At 43.8% G+C, this 18,871-nt stretch overlaps 2 protein-coding genes across 2 annotated transcripts in view; one reads left to right on the forward strand and one right to left on the reverse strand.

Annotated features, from left to right (window-relative positions):
- Nucleotides 1-18,871, reverse strand: part of LOC124556146 (serine/arginine repetitive matrix protein 1-like) — a 290,854-nt gene that overhangs the window by 118,839 nt on the left and 153,144 nt on the right. The gene's annotated exons all lie outside the window — the stretch shown is intronic.
- LOC124556539 overlaps nucleotides 1-18,871 on the forward strand; it is an 86,646-nt gene that overhangs the window by 22,475 nt on the left and 45,300 nt on the right. The window contains exon 3 of the mRNA XM_047130493.1: nucleotides 2,804-2,914. Within this exon, the coding sequence (XP_046986449.1) occupies nucleotides 2,804-2,914 (111 nt within the window). The remainder of the gene's footprint in view (nucleotides 1-2,803; nucleotides 2,915-18,871) is intronic.

The raw sequence follows: 18,871 nt of genomic DNA on the forward strand, positions 1-18,871 counted from the left end.
TGTCCAGTGGCGTCACCCTTTACACCGCCTCAAGCTTCGCTTAGCATTGCGAGGAGGTGCTCGACCATTGTACCGCCTTCCTAGTATCCTCCTACACACTGTCACTGGACTGTTGGTAACACTTTTGAACTCACGAGTCATTCCTTCCGGTGATTTTGTGCGATTTTTCCTACTACCTTCGGCAATGATCGACAGCACTTGTTCCCCCAACAGTCGATATGGGCAGCTTAAGAAGGTTTGAAATGTCCCTGATGGACTTGTTACTCAGGTGACATTCAATGACTAGTACACGTTCGAGGTCAGTGAGCTCTCCTGACCGTCCCTTTCTACTGTTACTGCTTCTTTTCTGACAACGCAATATTCCCTGGTTTTATATTTTTGTACTTGCGAGTCCACCTCAAGTGACATGTAGTGACCAGTTACGCACTATATAGAAGTGCTCAGATAGTGCATGTCACTAATGTCGCTATGCGAGACGTATGACGTCTTGAAGAATGACTGATGTAATCCATCGTGGAGAAGTAAGATACGCGTTCATGGGAAAGAAGAGTGACGTATCAATAAATCGCCTTGTTAATTATACGAGCGTTTGCAAGTTTGTGTGTGTGTTTTATACTTACAATTCAGATGCAGTATCACACACGCTGATCTAATGGATGTAGGCTACAAACTTGAGCGCTGAATTAATTTTATTCCCTTTCCGGCTGGTCCTCTACAAACAGGAAGACGAATGTAGAGTTTGATGCGTTAAATAGACATTTCAAAGAGTTATAAGCTGAAAACGAAGTTACTGTCAAATAATCCATCCATTTAATAAAAATAAATGTATGTATATACGTACAAGGGCGTGCTGAAATATAATTACTCTGAATCTTTTATGTGAGAGCTCTTAAAGCTTTTTAAATAAAACATACGTTATTAACACTATACACATCTGTTCTTCATGTATACGTATTTGCAGTCCGCTAGAGGGCTCCGAATTGCAGCGCGTAACATGGTGGTGCGAGACGTAGCTACGTTGGTGCGCGAGACGCAGCGTGCTGTAATCGAGTTTCGAATATGAAGAGGCCGTCCACACATGGAGTATCCTATTCTTCAGCGTGACAATCCTATGCGAGACCAGACACGAACACTGCGACACCTGCTACAGCTCCACATCTTGTGTTCTGTGTCATCGATTACCCTCCATACAGTTCTGACTTGGCCCCATTAGATTTTCATCTATTTCTAAAACTTGAAGAGCACCTTCAAGAATTTCACTTTGACCGTGATGAAACAGTCAAGCAGAGGTAAGATTGTGGCTCCGTCAGCGAAGTCAACATTCTACAGTGACGGTATCAACAAACTGGTCTCTCGCTGGGAGAAATATGTTCGTCGTCAGGATGACTGTATAGAGAAATAAATACGTAGATATGAAGAATGAACATGGTGAATGTTAATAACGTTTGTTTTGTTTAAAAAGCTCTAAGAGTTTTCACGTGAAAAATTCGTAGGCATTACTTTTCAGCACGTCCTCGGGCACTTACAGTCGGGAAAGAACCTCGGTGGGGTAAGAACCGCTGAGGGAATAAAAACCACATACCTATCAAAGTGGTTGCGGTGGGGTGAAAAAGCAATTCAGATATGTCCGACAGAACAGACATAAATAATAATATATATGCTCCTTGACGGTAACGATAACTTGAGTGCGGGTGCACACTACGTCCGAATTCGGGCGGGAATTGAGTAAAGCTGCGGGCGATGACGATAATGGATGGTGGATGGCACATGTGTAGTGTGCGACAAGTTGAGAATTTGGGTTGGAAGGAAATCGTGTCGGGATACCCGAAGCGGTTGAGGCGACTGCTCGCGTAAAATGTGAGGCGACATCGAAGGTATCCGAAGAGATCGTTACTTTATAACGTATTAATATTAGAGCTTGGTGTATGGCACTGCTTTCCTGGAGGAAAATGGACATATGAAGGAACTTAATGTGTCACATACGGGACAGCGGCCGGTCAGATATTTACCAAGGAAATTCACAAGATAGCAGTATGTTTTCAGAAGTTGTTATTTTGTTTACACGGCCAGTTTCTGCATCTCTTCTCAAGTCCTCGATGCACACATTCCACAAAAAATTCACTGAATCCATGTATTGAGGCTCCAGTTATGCAGGCATTAATGTGCCTGATTCTCTGGGCTTGGTGCGAATAGTGGCCTGAAGATGGCATCAATGAGATAACGAAACTGGGCGTGTAGGTAAAATAACAGTTTCTGAAAACATACGACTGTTTGGTTAATTTCCTTGGTAAATTAATGTGTTATTGTGAATTTCGCACCTGATAATCGGATGCACTCTGAAATTTGCATTAGGCATTTTTTCTGAAAACGAAGCTTATTTAACCTGAGGACTGCAGAGACACAATAAGCCACAGGTCACACAGTGCTAAGTGGCGGAACACGAACACCATAACCGACATATCTTCTTTGCGAACCCACAGTAAGCACAGGAAAATGTCGTACTTCATGTTAGTGATCAATGCGGCAGATCTACGATAGAACAATAAAAAAAATAGTTGCTTGTTTGCGGTTGTTTCGCTGTTCTCGCTTAATGTGTTGTGTATTTGATGTTTGATAAAATACCTTGTTTTAATTGAACTATGCTTTTCATCAGTATTTGCATAATTTCTTTCTCTGAAAGCTTCTAAAGTAAGCAAAAACTGTTTCTCTTGTTTTAGACTCCTTGACAATACAGCTGTCAGACTCTTACTTTAGCCTCTGTCAGCAGTTGGGTGATACTAATTAAGCACCACCCTTCACACAGGAAACGGAGTGCCGGAAAGGACACAAGATGCTGAGTTTTATGGAGAGCTTCTGACCGACGAAAAATTTCAACGAAGGGCACGAGAAAATGATGAAGATGGGCAGCCCTGCGGTAAGTTAAGGGAACTAATGCAGTGTGTTGTTTGTTACAATTAAGCGAAAAATTGGAACCCTATTACTCACTAACACTGGTTAAGAGCAAAATGGAATTGCATAGAGTTTCTAGGTAAGGCCTTAACGGAAGTGCTTTGGCATTATCTTGTTCGGAATGTGGGTGAAATGTCAAGTTTGTGTCGCTTGGGTGACTGTAATGACTCCTTGTGAAGTGTAGAGATCTATTTGTGTTGTTATGAGTAAGGATGGAGTGGAGGGAAGGAAGAAGCTGAAACCTGATGTTAGCTTGGGATATTAGACTACGGTAGCTCTAAGCAGGCCGTTCACTCCATTAGATACTGCGTAGAAGTTTGTGCTGAAGTGGGAAACACCTTAAACCGTTTAATAATGTCATTGTTCGTACTACATTTAATACTTTCTTTTGATATTTTTCCTTGAGGTATAAATTATTCGGGCTATTTACATTGCTGGCCAACATTGCTATTAGTGTCGAAAATTTATTCTGCCATCATGATTCGAAGGAGCTATCATCGGAACGAGAGTTAGCACATAAGTATTGATGAGTGACCTGAGCAATGGAAGCAGGTAATCATTCACGACTATCTCCACCAAGTTCCCCGCAGTCGTTCTGTACCTCTAGAACGAAACTGTTCGATGTCATAAATGCCACACACAATTTATAACATCTCTCTCTCTCTCTCTCTCTCTCTCTCTCTCTCTCTTTCTCTCTCTTTCTCTCTCCCTCTCTTGGTGAAATGGGACTAAGTGACACAGATATAAGACACTATTTTATCAACATAGTCATCAGATCTCTGATAGCAAAGTTCTATCAATAGTTCAATATCTCGCCTGTAGAAATCCTCCTCTTGGTCAAGGAGCCATTCAAGAACAGCTGTGTGAACGTCCTCAGCGTTGGAAAGTCTCTTTCCTCTCCAAATGTTCTTTCAGCTTTTTGTAAAGGTGGAAAGTGAATGGTTTAAGATATGGACTTCTCGCTCAGCATCACCCAAGCCTGTGCAGCCTTTACATTTCATTACGGCTGGATGAGACAGTGCAATTGATCCACATACGCCAGAATTTCACGGGTAATCTGTGCGCAATTTAGATATTTTTCCTCATAAGAATCGTTTTGTCCGGCGTACTTCAACTTTGAGGTACGTTTAATTCCGCGTTACTGTTCGGCGCAATGTCCCTCCTCCAATTTGTAGTGGGCTGTTAAGTACACGCTTGTATAGTGTGTTTGACTATCATGAGATCTTTTGTTGGGAGGTATTGTATTTATATTGTTATGAGTGTGAAAAGAAAAGAAGGAGAAAGTTGAAACGCAGTACTAGCACAGAGTTTTACTGATCTTTAATAGTAAAGGGCGAGCCTCCGATTGTAGTGTTTGCATTCTGCAAACGAATGAAAATTAACAGTGTTATAAGCGTTGATTCAATTAGACAGGGCACAGAAGTTTGGGATTTGAGCCATAAAATTTGCATAAGCTCTAATGACCAAGAATTTTACACTACCATCTCTCCTCTTCTTTCGAGAAAACATTAATAATTAAAACCTCTTCCATCACCAGGAATTTAGCCGGTTAAATGCAACCTCTGTAGCCTGTTACAGCGGCCTCTGTTAGGGAGGAAGTTACAATAAAATATGAGCGAAGGAGGTTATCATCGTGATCCTCATTACGAATTATGTATACTTGCCTGCGGCAGTGTATAAGCCAACTACCAACTGTTTCCTTGATCGTCCCAAACCTCTGAACGGGAAACCTATCCTCTGGAAATGATGATATTTAGCCCCCTTGAAAGTATAGAGTGGTCGAGTTGGAGCAATGTAGATGGCGTTGAACTGCTACCTGCCCATCATGTGATCGTCCTCCGTTGACGTATGTCACGGCAGCGAAGCGGTGTGTGCGTTCCGATCAGTTATACGGAGTCAGCGCAATTACACAATCCACCGCCTATGTAGAGACCTTTTAGCTACAAGTATGCCGGAATCTTATTGACAATGTCATTATAGAAACGGGGATTAGCGATCAGGATGTCATATTAGCAACTATGGTTGCGAAAATTAATAAATCAGTTAAATCAATTAAGGAGGCTAGTAGAGTTTTTCTGATAGATAGTGCAGATAAGAACTTCTTAGCATCTCACTTAGAGAGTGAACTGACGCCACTTAGTTCCAGTAAGATGGACGTAAGAGGATTATGAGCAAAGTTCAAGCAGACGGTAAATCGTAGTCTGGAGAACTATGTGCCTAGTACGAGGGTAAAGGATGGAAAAGAACCACCATCGTTTAATGACGAAATTCGGAAGAAGTTGAGCAAGCAGAGGATTCTACTGACGCCAACATACATTGCGCGTAAGGACCACGAAAATAAGATGCGAGAAATTAGGGCTGATACGGAGGCTTACAGACAATAGTTTTTCCCTCGCTCTATTTACGAATGGAACGGGAAAGGAAATGACAAGTAATGGTACAGGGTATCCTCTGCCACACACTGTACGGAGGTTTGCAGAGTATCTATGTAGATGTATGATGACGTTGGTATGAGGGACACAAAAAAAAAAAAAAAAAAAAAAAAAAAAAAAAAAAAAAAAGCTTTGAGCACTATGGGACTTAACATCTGAGGTCATCAGTCCCGTAGAACTTAGAACTACTTAAACGTAACTAACCTAAAGACATCACACACGTCCATGCCCTAGGCAGAATTCGAACCTGCGACCGTAGCAGTTGCGCGGTTCCGGAGTGCAGCGCCTAGAACCGCGTGGCCACCGAGGTCGGCGGCACCCAAAATCGTGGTTACAAGTTCTAAATTCTAAATCTTTGCATTTCCAATCTGGGCTCTTCCAGAATGATGATGAGGACAACACAAACACCCAGTCTCCGAGCGGAGAAAATCTCCGATCCGGCCTGAAATCGAACCTAGGACCGCGTGATCCAGAGGCAGCAACGCTAGCCACTCGACCACGAGAAGCGGACGACGTATATGTACATTACTGGCCATTAAAATTGCTACACCAAGAAGAAATGCAGATGATAAACGGCTATTCATTGGACAAATATATTATACTAGAACTGACATGTGATTACATTTTCACGCAATTTGGGTGCATAGATCCTGAGAAATCAGTACCCAGGACAACCACCTCTGGCCGTAATAACGGCCTTGATACGCCTGCCCATTGAGTCAAACAGAGCTTGGATGGCCTGTACATGTACAGCTGTCCATGCAGCTTCAGCATGATACCACAGTTCATCAAGGGTAGTGACTGGCGTATTGTGACGAGCCAGTTGCTCGGCCACCATTGACCAGAAGTTTTCAATTGGTGAGAGATCTGGAGAATGTGCTGGCCAGGGCAGCAGTCGAACATTTTCTGTATCCAGAACTGCCCGTAGAGGACCTGCAATATGCGGTCGTGCATTATCCTGCTGAAATGTAGGGTTTCGCATGGATCGAATGAAGGTTAGAGCCGCGGGTCGTAACACATCTGAAATGTAATGTCCACTGTTCAAAGTGCCGTCAATGCGAACAAGAGGTGACCGAGACGTGTAACCAATGCCACCCCATAACATCACGCCGGGTGATACGCCAGTATGGCGATGGCGAATACACGCTTCCAATGTGCGTTCATCGCGTTGTCGCCAAAAACGGATGCGACCAGCATGATGCTGTAAACAGAACCTGAATTCATCCGAAAAAATAACGTTTTGCCATTCGTGCACCCAGGTTCGTCGTTGAGTACACCATCGCAGGCGCTCCTGTCTGTGATGCAGCGTCAAGGGTAACCGCAGCCATGGTCTCTGAGCTGATGGTCCATGCTGCTGTAAACGTCGTCGAACTGTTGGTGCAGATGGTTTTTGTCTTGCAAACGTCCCCATCTGCTGACTCAGGGATCGAGACGTGGCAGCATGATCCGTTACAGCCATGCGGATAAGATGCCTGTCATCTCGACTTCTAATGATACGAGGCCGTTGGGATCCAGCAGGACGTTTCGTATTACCCTCCTGAACCCACCGGTTCCATATTCTGCTAACAGTCATTGGATCTCGACCAACGCTAGCAGAAATGTCGCGATATGATAAACTGCAATCGCGATCGGCTACAATCCGACCTATATCAAAATCAGAAACGTGATGGTACGCAATTCTCCTCCTTACACGAGGCATCACAACAACGTTTCACCAGGCAACGCCGGTCAACTGCTGTTAGTGTATGAGAAATCGGCTGGAAACTTTCCTCGTGTCAGCAAGTTGTAGTTGTCGCCACCGGCGCCAACCTTGTGTGAATGCTGTGAAAAACTAATCATTTGCATATCACAGTATCTTCGTCCTGCCGGTTAAATTTCGCGTCTGTAGCACGCCATCTTCGTGGTGTAGCAATTTTAATGGCCAGTGGCGTATGTTCGAATTCCACGTCTAACAACTACTCACAGACGGCAAGTGACAACACTAACGACCGGCCGGAGTGGCCGAGCGGTTCTAAGCGCTACAGTCTGGAACCGCACGACCGCTGCGGTCGCAGGTTCGAATCCTGCCTCGGGCATGGATGTGTGTGATGTTCTTAGGTTAGTTAGGTTTAAGTAGTTCTAAGTTCTAGGGGACTGATGACCACAGAAGTTAAGTCCCATAGTGCTCAGAGCCATTTGAACCATTTGAACAACACTAACAGTGGAGAGTACTCGTATGAAGCGTATCGGGGCTATGCCGAAAACGGTGTAATCGTTATAATGCGGAAACGGAGTGATTTTTTTTGACTTCCGAAAGGGCTTGATGTTGGCTTTCGGGCCAAGGGTGGAAGCATTTCCGAAACGTCTAAGATTGTGAACTGTTTACGCGCCGCCGTGAGTAAAATATGCCGTGCAAGGCAAAATGGCGTTATCCAAAAACCGGTGCCGAGGTAATTATGGTCAACCACGCACCATAGATGACAGGGCTGAAAAACGTCTGCAGAGATATGTGCGGGCGAAATGACGTGGAAAGTTTGAACAACCAAGGAGCTACCAACATTGTCTCCTCATCGACTGCTTAGCGAACGTTGCTGAGTAGTTAATGGGCCTCCGCAAAAGGCGCCTGCGTGATGCACTCATGCTGACTTTTGTTCATTGGCGACAAAGGCTGGAATTTGACACTGATACCGCAATTGGACGTCCAATGACTGGCGAAAGGTGGCCTTTTCGGATGAATCACGTTTCTTGCGTTTTCGGTGTGGAACGTCTGAGAGTAAACACCCTGCAACAACCGTAGGAAGGGTCCAGGCCGGAAGAGACAGCGTGATGGTCTGGGGAATGTTTTCGTGGCATTTCCTGGGTGATCACGCCATTCTGGAATGCACGATGGATCAGTAAAAGTATGCATTTATCCTTGAGTACCACGTCTGCCCCTGCATGCAGTGTGTTTTTCCTTGGCACGATGGCATCTACCAGTAGGACAATGCAACATGTCACACAGCTCTCAGTGTACGTGCGAGGCTGGAAGAGCACCAGGATGAGTTTTTCGTACTCCCTTGCCACCAAACTGGGACCACCTCGGTCGGGCTGTTCGCACCATGGTTCCCAAGTCGGGAAACCTAGAGCAGCTGGCCGTTGCACTGGAGTCGGGATGGCTCCACATCCCTTCCAGAACCTCACTGACTCTCTTTCTGCGCGTATTGCAGCAATCCGCATTGAAGAAGGTAGTTATTCAGGCTTTTGACTGGTGGTCACATTAGTGTGACTGGACAGTATAGACGGAGCAAAGTGGAGACGTGACAGTAGCAGAAAGAAGCTATGATGTTTGTATGTGCCCGTGACTACATCGTGCATTAAGTTGTCAGCTTCGTTGGCATATGAGCGCGGACTGTTCAAAGTGCCTACAAGAAATGGTGTACTATTCGCAGCCACGTAATGTGACGCAAGAACTTTTTGCGTAAAAAAGAGTCGGGTATTTCGCAAATGGCCATTTCTTAAAACGACGCACAAAGCTGCATGTTTTCATTTGGTGAAACATCACAGACAGTAGCTGACTTGAGTCGTGTAGTGTGCTCAGAAGAGTCATAGTTTTGCGGCTTTTCATGTGATGCAAGGCGTCAAGTACAGCTACGGCCATTTAGGGGCTTTATCCGCGGTATGTGAAGGGTGCATTTCTGGATGGAGGTGGTTCTATCATGTCTTGGGAGTGTTTTTGTACCATGATTTGGGCGCACTCTTTCGGGCTACCAGGGTGTTTATTTCAATATTCTCACTGACCAAGTGTTGCCTCTTCTGCATAGTCATCATCTGTTTGTTGACTACAGCTATGTCCGCATACGGTCCTGGTTCGACGAACACTCAGGCACGTTATCGCCTCTCGACTGGCTCACTAAATCACCCGATCTTAATCTCATGGAAAATGGCTGGGGCTATTTCGAACAGCGTGTACAACGTAGCAGTCCGTGTTCCCACAGTTTTGTAGTTTTATGGAATCTAATCATCAGTGAGAGGCTACTCGTGGGTATGGCATACCTGAAGAAACTCTCTTATTCGACAGAGCGAGGTGGCGCAGTGGCTAGCACAATGGACTCGCATTCGGGAGGATGACGGTTCAATCCCGCGTCCTGCCAACCTGGTTTAGGTATTCCGTGATTTCCCTAAATCGCTCCAGGCAAATGCCGGGATGTTTCCTTTGAACGGGCACGGCCGATTTCCTTCCCCATCCTTCTCCAATCCGATGAGACCGATGACCTCTCTGTCTGGTCTCCTGCCCCGAACAGCCCAACCCCAACACTCTCTTATTCGCCGATCTGAGGCGGCAATCAAGGATAGAGGTGGAGTTTTTATTTTTGATAGCTGGCAAGTATTTTGTATGACGAACTTACTAATTTGTCATATTCAGACAGAGCTAGGAAGATCTGATCACCGAAGGAAAGAAGATTGTCGATTGACACACACATCGGTTATGTTGTTACGAAATCGGAAAAGAGGCTGAATTACTTTCGAGAAAAATTTTCAGCAAGCAAACAGTATAATGGATACTGTTCACGTATCTGTAACTGTTAAATCTGGGAAGTGAAGGGGATTTTAAAAGTAACAATACATAGGATAAGAGAAAAATTGGCCTAACTCCACGATTTTTATCCCCCGCGCTTCCCTACAGTGCCAAATTGGTGCTGCCTTGATGCCTCAGTATGTGTCCCGACGCCGATCCGTTCTTCTAGTCAAGTTGTGCCACAAATTCCCCTTCTCCCGTATTCTATTCGGTATCTCCTCATTAGTTACGTGATCTACCCGTCTAGTCTTCAGCATTCTTCTGTAGCACCACATTTCGAAAGCTTCTATTCTCTTCTTGTCTAAACTGTTTATCGTCCATATTTCACTTCCATACATGGCTACACTCTCTACAAATACATTCAGAAAGTACTTTCTTACACTTAAATCGATACTCGATGTTAACAAATTTGTCTTCTTTAGAAACGCTTTTCTTGTCATTGCCACTCTATATTTTATATCCTCCCTACTTCGACCGTCATCAGCTATTTTGCTTCCCAAATAGCAAAACTCATCTACTACCTTAAGTGTCTCATTTCCTAATCTAATTCCCTCAGCATCACCTGATATGATACGACTACATTCCATTACCCTCGTCTTGTTTTTGATGATGTTCATCTTATACCCTCCTTTCAAGACACTGTCAATTCCGTTCAACCGCTCTTCCAAGTCCTTTGCTGTCTCTGACAGAATTAAAATGTAATCAGAAAACCTCAAAGTTTTTATTTGTTGTCCCTGGATTTTAATTCCTACTCCAAATTTTTCTTTTGTTTTCTTTACTGCTTGCTCAATACACAGATTGAATAACGTCAGGTATAAGCTACATACAACCCTGTCTCACTCCCTTCTCAACCACTTCTTTCCTTTCGTGCCCCTCGAATTTTGTAACTGCCATCTGGTTTCTGTACAAATTGTAAACAGCCTTCCGCTCCCTGTATTTTGCCCCTACCACCTTTAGAATTTGAAAGAGAGTATTCCAGTCAACATTGTCAAAAGCCTTCTCTAAGTCTACTAATGCTATAAACGTAGGTTTTGCCTTTCCTTAATCTATATTCTATGAGAAGTCGTAGGGTCAGTATTGCCTCGCGTTTTCCTACGTTTCTACTGGATCCAAACTGATCTATCCCGAGGTCGGCTTCTACCAGTTTTTCCATTCTTCTGTAAAGTATTCGACTGTGTCATACATCTTGCTCACCAGATGCAAGTGTTTCGTCATGGCTGGCTCTCCCGAGGTTGTCAGTAGCTCTAACGGAATGCTGTCTACTCCCGGGGCCTTTTTTCGACTTAAATCTTTCAGTGCTTTGTCAAATTCTTCAATCATCATCATATCTCACTTCTCATCTTCATCTACGTCCTTTTCCATTTCCGCAATATTGCCTTTAAGTACATCTCCCCTTTATAGAATCACTATTTACTCCTTACACCTTTCTGCTTTCCCTTCTTTGCTTAGGACTGGTTTTCCATCTCAGCTCTCGATATTCGTAAAGGTGGTTCTCTTTTCTCCAAAGGTCTCTTTAATTTTCCTGTACGCAGCATCTATCTAACCCGTTACTATATATGCTTCTACATCCTTACGTTTGTCTTCTAGCCATTCCTGTCTAGCCATTTTGCACTTCCCGTCGAGCTCATTTTTTATACGTTTATATACCCTCTCGCCTGTCTCATTACTGCATTTTTATATTTTCTCCTTTCATCTACTGAATTCAATATATCTTCTGTTACCCAAGGATTTCTAATAACCCTTGTCTTTTTACCTACTTGATCCTCTGCTGCCTCCACAATTTTATCTCTTAAAGCCACCCATTCTTCTTCTACTGTATTGTTTTCCCCTGTTCTTGTCAATAGTTCCCTAATGCTTCCTCTTAAATTCTCTGCAACCTATGGTCCTTTCAGACTATCCGGGGCACATCTCCTTAAAATTCTGCTTTTTTGCAGTGTCTTCAGCTTCAAAGTGCAGTTCATAACCAATAATTTGTGGTCAGAGTTCACATCTGCCCCTGGGAGTGTCTTGCAATTTAAAACCTGGTTCCAAAATCTTTGTCGTAACATATATAATCAATCTGAAACCCTCCAGTGTCTCCAGGTCTCTTCCACGCATACGACATTCTTTCACGATTCTTGAGCCAAGTGTTCGCTATGATTAAATTCTACCGGGCGGCTTCGTCTTTCATTCCTTTCAAATGGTTCAAATGGCTCTAAGCACTATGGGACTTAACATCTGAGGTCATCAGTCCCCTAGACTTAGGACTACTTAAACCTAACTAACCTAAGGACAACACACACATCAATGCCCGAGGCAGGATTCGAACCTGCGACCGTAGCAGCCGCGTGGTTCCGGACTGAAGCGCCTAGAACCGCTCGGCCACAGAGGCCGGCTGCTTTCATTCCTTTCCCCCAGTCCATGTTCACCTACTGCTTTTCCTTCTCTTCCTTTTCCTAGTATCGAGTTCCAATCTCCCATAAATATTAAATTTTCGTCTCCTTTAACCATTCTAATAATTTCTTTTATTGCATCATATAATTAACCACCGCGAAATTTTTTTCTTCCTTTTCTTGTCCTTTTGTCCGCCATCAGCACAGGGTCAGCTTGATTATTAAGGGATTTAACATCTTTAAATTAACGGGTGGCCGAATGCCCTTCCTGTTGCTACACCGTTTCCAACTCCCCCCTCCCCCCCCACCCCCACCCCTCCGCCACCCGGACGAAATATGTGCATTCCAACTGTCTGCATGTAATGTTATTCATGTGAAAGTGTGTGTGTGAGAGTTTTCTAAATGTTCACGAATCGTGTAACTGAGGTGGGACTTGGATATCGGTCCGATATTCACCTAGCGCAGGGTTTTGCAAACTGTTTGGCGGAACACAGGTGTTCCGCGGGAAGTGCATAACTGCTCCGCAAAAAACTGTTAATGACATGGCGTTTTTCAGCATTTTTTCTTATTTTTTAAAAATTTTATTACGATTTCTTTGTTATTAGTTGTAAGTAATCACCGAATAAGACAAGTTTTTCTCCTTTTTTAATATTTTATTAATTGTATTAACCTTCAGAGCAAACTAGGTGGGCCCGCATCTCGTGGTCGTGCGGTAGCGTCATCGCTTCCCACGCCCGGGTTCCCGGGTTCGATTCCCGGCGGGGTCAGGGATTTTCTCTGCCTCGTGATGGCTGGGTGTTGTGTGCTGTCCTTAGGTTAGTTAGGTTTAAGTAGTTCTAAGTTCTAGGGGACTGATGACCATAGATGTTAAGTCCCATAGTGCTCAGAGCCATTTGAACCAAACTAGGTGGTCTATCAAAGTACCACGATTTTCAAAGCGTTCCTTCAGAGGAAAAATTTGGGAACCCCTATCTAGCGGACTGTGGATAATCCCCTAAAAATCACATCGAGGGTAGTCGGTACACCATCCCCGTTGGTGACCTGCTGGGCGGATTCGATCTGAGTCTAGTGTTTTAACACCCACGGCTATCTATGGAAAGGTAAATAACGTAAAATATCTGGAAATAACAACTTGCATCGATTAGAAATGGAATAACCACGTACGAAAAAGGAGGAAAAGGAGATTTCAGGCTGGGATACATTAGGGGAATCTATAGAAAATGCCAATCATCATTCGAAAACACGTTTTTACCAATTGTTGGGTATTGTTCATCAGCCTGGGATCCTTACAAGGTTTGTTAATAAAGAGATAGAGAACGGGACGTTCTGTCACGCAGTCGTTTAGTCGGCACGAGCGCTTTACGGAGATGGTCAACAAACTCCAATGGTAGAGGCTACAAGGCAGGCCTTGTGATCGCCGAGAGGTTTGCTGTTGAAATTCCGAGAGCTTTCGTTCCAGGAAGAGATGGGCAGTATATTGCTATCTCCCAAATACGTACCGCGATATGACCACGATATGACCACTATGAAAAAGACAGAGAAATTGGAGCTCTTTCGGAAGTTTACCGACAATCATAGACAGTGGTACGGAAAGTACGTTCTACCAAACACCGTAAGGTGGCTAGCGGTGTATAGATGTAAATGTGGCCCCAAATGGCCAGAAGAGAAACATAAAGTCAAGTGATGGTTATTCGGAATGCATCCAGATAGTTATACACTCAACGGCATCGTCGTTTTCTATCCGTGCTGTGTGAATGACAGACGGGAAGAACTTACGTTGCGGTCTGCCTCCTTACCTGAGAGGACGTGTTCAAGTTCGTATCCCTGCAAGCGCTTATCTACTTTCAGAAGGAACAGAAAGAGATTAATCATTGATGTCCCGCCGCCGACGTGGTTCTTTAAAGACGGAGCACAGGCCGTGTCCATTGCAAAGAAAACAACCTGGCATTTCCCTTACTCAGCGGAGAGAACGACAGAAAATTTAAGCATAACTGGCTGGATATAGCATTTCACTCCAGTGTCCAAACCACTGTAGTAATTTGCTCTGTTTACACTTTTCCGCTCATTAACTACCGTTCTCTAAATTCTTCCAACAAATTACACCATATTACTACGTTTCGATCCTCATTTCACGTAGGTAACGTGATACAGCTTTTCATTTGTTGCAATAATACGGAAATTCTGTTTAAATATGTTTCAGTGACAGTCCATGTTTCTGAGTTCACCCAAAACGGTAACAAGTTTGCCATTTTCCTTTTCTATTTATGGAAGTGACGAATCTTTTTTTTTATACGATATTTAGAGCTTTTTACAATTTGCGATTTGGCTTAGACTACCTGAATCTTCCTTCAGTAATTTAATTTTAAAATTCTCGCGTTCGAAAACGGGCAAAAGTGAATGTGTAGCTAGTCAAGCACTACTTTCCATTACAGTCAGAGGTGCATTAAAGTCTCAAATTTATTTTTTTCTTCGTTGTTTTATCGAGACTAGCCTATTATTTTCTTTAGCGGTACATGACACATACCTAAGGAAATATCTGTACCGTTTTTTACCTTAAAGATAATCGCACCATTAGTTAGTGCCCCACGTGTTACATAGGGTGTTTGGTCTTCCCGCAAGTCTTTGTTCATATATATGGAAATTAACGCTCCCCTTTCCTGTTTACTGTTATGTTTTTTGCTCAGCTAGAGAGAGAAAGAGAGAGAGAGAGAGAGAGAGAGAGAGTGAGGGTGGGTGGAGGGGGGGGGGGGGGGGAGGAACGACGCGGTATCTCTTTCAAAGCAAATTTTCCTGCGCACTCAGCGGGACAATGAGAATGTTTTTGACAAATAAAGGTATACCTGTGGAATGAGAACTTCAGTTCGCGTATGGATTTCAGTCTTCTCGGACGTTATACGTACCTGTAGTTACTAAGTGACGCTGGTAAAGAAACGAAGAAACAAACTGTCAGCTTCAGAAAGGTTGAAAAAGTGTAGGGCTAAGGATGGCATACAGGAAAACAGAAAGGATACTAGAAGGTACAATACAAAACATGGGTAAATCTGAATGTCTGGGATGAAACATAACAGAAAATACAACGTTGGTTAGTAAATACGAAAAGATAAATCATGATGAAGTAATCCGAATGCACGTAAGTTACGTGAAAAATTCTCATCATGACAGTGACGCACTGTATTTTTTTAAAATAAAATATGCACAAATTTTTTGACGTAGTCTCCTTTTTGGTCACTATGTTTTGTTCAAGAGTTATGCAGTGAGTACATTACATCCACGAAGTGCGATTTAAGCTTGTCTACCAATTACGTATCCACTTAGCCATAACTTAAGTGAGGGCGCAGGTGGTAAGAAGATAGTACCAAATTCTATGAGAAAGGTTTTCCAACCATTTATACTTGGTAATGCACGTTGCGGCCTTCCTTTGTGGTTACGAACCACACCACATTGTAGAATTAACTAGAATGTGAAAGTAGCATTTGTCACTTATTGTGGTGCCCTTCCTATCATAATTACATCTCTAGCCACTAAAATAGCGACACCAGAAAGAATAGTAGGTGGTGAAATTTTACTTATTATGTATGTGCAGTGTAGTAGGAGGAGTATATGATTAACTATATAACCGGCTTGGTGGTATGTACATGGCGCGAAATGTAATACAGAAAGATGCCACCACTGGCAGGAAAAAAGGCTCTAAACCCGGCTGAGTACCGAATCGAACTGAGCTTGGCTTACAGATATGGGTACATCATTTGATGTTGCTTCAACTTTATTCCGGAGTTCGTCAATTGTAGGGCTGACGAGTGGTTGCGTTCCTGTGCCATGACCAGACGTTTTCAGTGTATGAGAGATCTGAACCATTTTTTGCGACACGGACAACAAGTCCCTTTCACTCATCGTGATGGTTCTAATAGCATATTCTGGCGAACGCGGAGGTAGAATATACCAGTATTAGACTGTTTAACCTTCCGTCCGAAGTTGATGACAGTTTCCTCAAGATTTTCCTGCTTCTGTTTGGGGATATACGGAATATACCTCGGGAACGCTTGTCCGCTCAGTATCGTTTACGGGTTTATAGCGGAGTTCGATCCGTGGACATGGTGGTCAAACGGAGTATTCCTTCTCATTTGCAGGTGTGTGGATACCGGGTACGTATAATTTACACAGCACAAGGACGGACCTGTTTTATCTGTAATGAAAGTGGAGACCTCCGTACAAATTGTCCTCGTTATGTTACAGTCTTAAAATACACTTATGAACAACGTTAAAGGCTAACTTTAGCGGATCAAGTTCCCCAAGTAACAGCCATTGTACATAACCACGTTTCTGAGGGACAAGTCGAGCCATTGCGTGATGGTCGTAGTGCATTTCCGCCGTTAGCCTCGCGTATGGACTTCGCCTCTGTAGCTTCCTCCCTGCCACCATTTTCACTTCAAAACAAGCGTCGACGGACGCAAGTTGCCGAGGAGTGAGACGATTCCTCCTCGCTTCTCCGTTCCACTGAAAAGATTCCGGCGGAGAAGGCCTCTCCCCTCCCCGAGTTTAGACCGGATGATAACATGTCGGTTGCTGTTAAAGATTCGAAAGCGTCCAGCTCTCCCTCCGACCTGATAGCCGAGACGGAGGCCACCTTTTCGGATTCACATGAGAATAGACCTGCTCCGGAGCTCCACAGAATATCTACGAACTTGCCAGACATCCCTGAGTCTGTAACGTATTCCCACCCTTATTCTGCGGCCCCGGATAGGGAAAGCATGCCACAAGCCGTTGCTGATCCGAACCTGATCGGCCCAATTGTGACAGCGGCACATATGGTGACGGTAAAAGGGTAAAAGACGTCCCGCCGGTTTCCGTTTCCATTGATTCCCAGGAGCCGCACCGCCCACCTGTGGCAGAGTGGAGAGTTTCCCCTGTACCTGAAACTGAATTTCCGCAGGAGCTCCCCCCCCCTTCCCCCCCCCCCCCCTCGTTGCCCTATGCGGCAGTCGCCTTCCCGCACAGCCGCAACAAACAACGTTTTCAACCTCGGCGCGCGGCATCGCGAAAAAAGAAAAAACAGAAGGAGGGCGGAAGAGAGGGATCCATCTCTTTACATTCAGATTCATCCGTTGACTCTGCCATGTACTATTAACGGTCATCTGCAAGTAATTAACGGCATAGTTTTGGTAATCAATGGATGCAGGCCTATATCTTTCTGACCTTGAATGTGAACAAAATTAGTTCCGAACTTAGAAATGCGGCGCTGCGACAATTTATTTACGATTCGGGTGCAGACGTGATATTTTTGCAAGAAGTGTTATTTGATAATATTTCTCTTCCCAGCTTTTCTACTTTCTTTAATGTGGCTCCTGAACTATCTACTGGTACTGCGTTATTTTACAGAGAGGGCAACTGCGAATACATTTCATGTAAAAGAAAGTGTATTAACATTCTACATATTTATTCTTCATGTCTACGTATTTCTCAACATAATCACTCTGGCGACGAACACATTTCTCCCAACGAGGGACCATTTGTACCTACCGTCCCTGTAGAATGTTTGACTTTGTTGACAGAGCCACTAAGTGACCTGTGCTTGCATCTCTTCGTCACTATCAAAGTGAAGCCCTCGAAGATGTTCTTTAAGTTTTGGATGGGTCCAAATGGTGACTGTTTGGAGGATTACAGTGAACCCAAGGCGTCGGATTTTTGCAGATGACATAGCGCTCGTGTGTGGTCTAGCATTCTTATTATGAAGGAGAGGGTGCTACTTGTATGGACAATCTCTTCTAATTCGTGCTTCCAGTTTGCTGAGGGTCTCTCATCCACCAACATACTTACGTTACACTTTGCCAAGTTACAGCCTACATTTCGGAGCCCTCTAGCGGCAGAGGTTTGCAACTTGCTTCAGTGAAGGGGGAAAACCGACCGAGTAATGTACATGCCATGTAATGTGGAAAGACAAATCACAGTTTCGATAGGCCCTGATCCTACCGCTATAGCATTCCGACACTTGCTGGTAGATGTTTCTTCTTCCTGCAAGTGGCGTAACACGATACTCTCACAAACAAACAACGCAGAAATGCGACTTTTGAGTGAGAAACTTGTTGTATAATCTTCCCTTATATAGAGAATGTATATACATTGCGCCATTGCATTGAAATGTTAATAGTTTGCTTATCCTGGCATTTAATACATTTCATGGCAATCTGACATTTTTTGCACTCCACCTGGATGCTGTTTAATTTTAAAAGACAGCAGGTTAATTAGAAGTAATGTCACTTTTGAGTAGATATGCGTCATTTTTAACTATTGAAAATGTATGAGCCGACTCCTTATAAAACTTCACAAACAGTGGTTTAATTTCCGTTCGCTAAGAGGACAAATAAAGAATTTTATAACATATCAGTATTTAATTTTATCTCCGAGTTAAATACACACAGAATAACTACTTCAAACAGTCATACAGGATGATTCTTATTAACCTTTAAAAACCTCCGTAGCGAGGTGGATGACGTGAGACAAGTACTATAGTATCTACATCTACATCTACATCTACATCCATACTCCGCAAGCCACCTGACGGTGTGTGGCGGAGGATACCTTGAGTA

Source organism: Schistocerca americana, chromosome X (assembly GCF_021461395.2).
Source record: "Schistocerca americana isolate TAMUIC-IGC-003095 chromosome X, iqSchAmer2.1, whole genome shotgun sequence".
Lineage (NCBI taxonomy): Eukaryota > Metazoa > Arthropoda > Insecta > Orthoptera > Acrididae > Schistocerca > Schistocerca americana.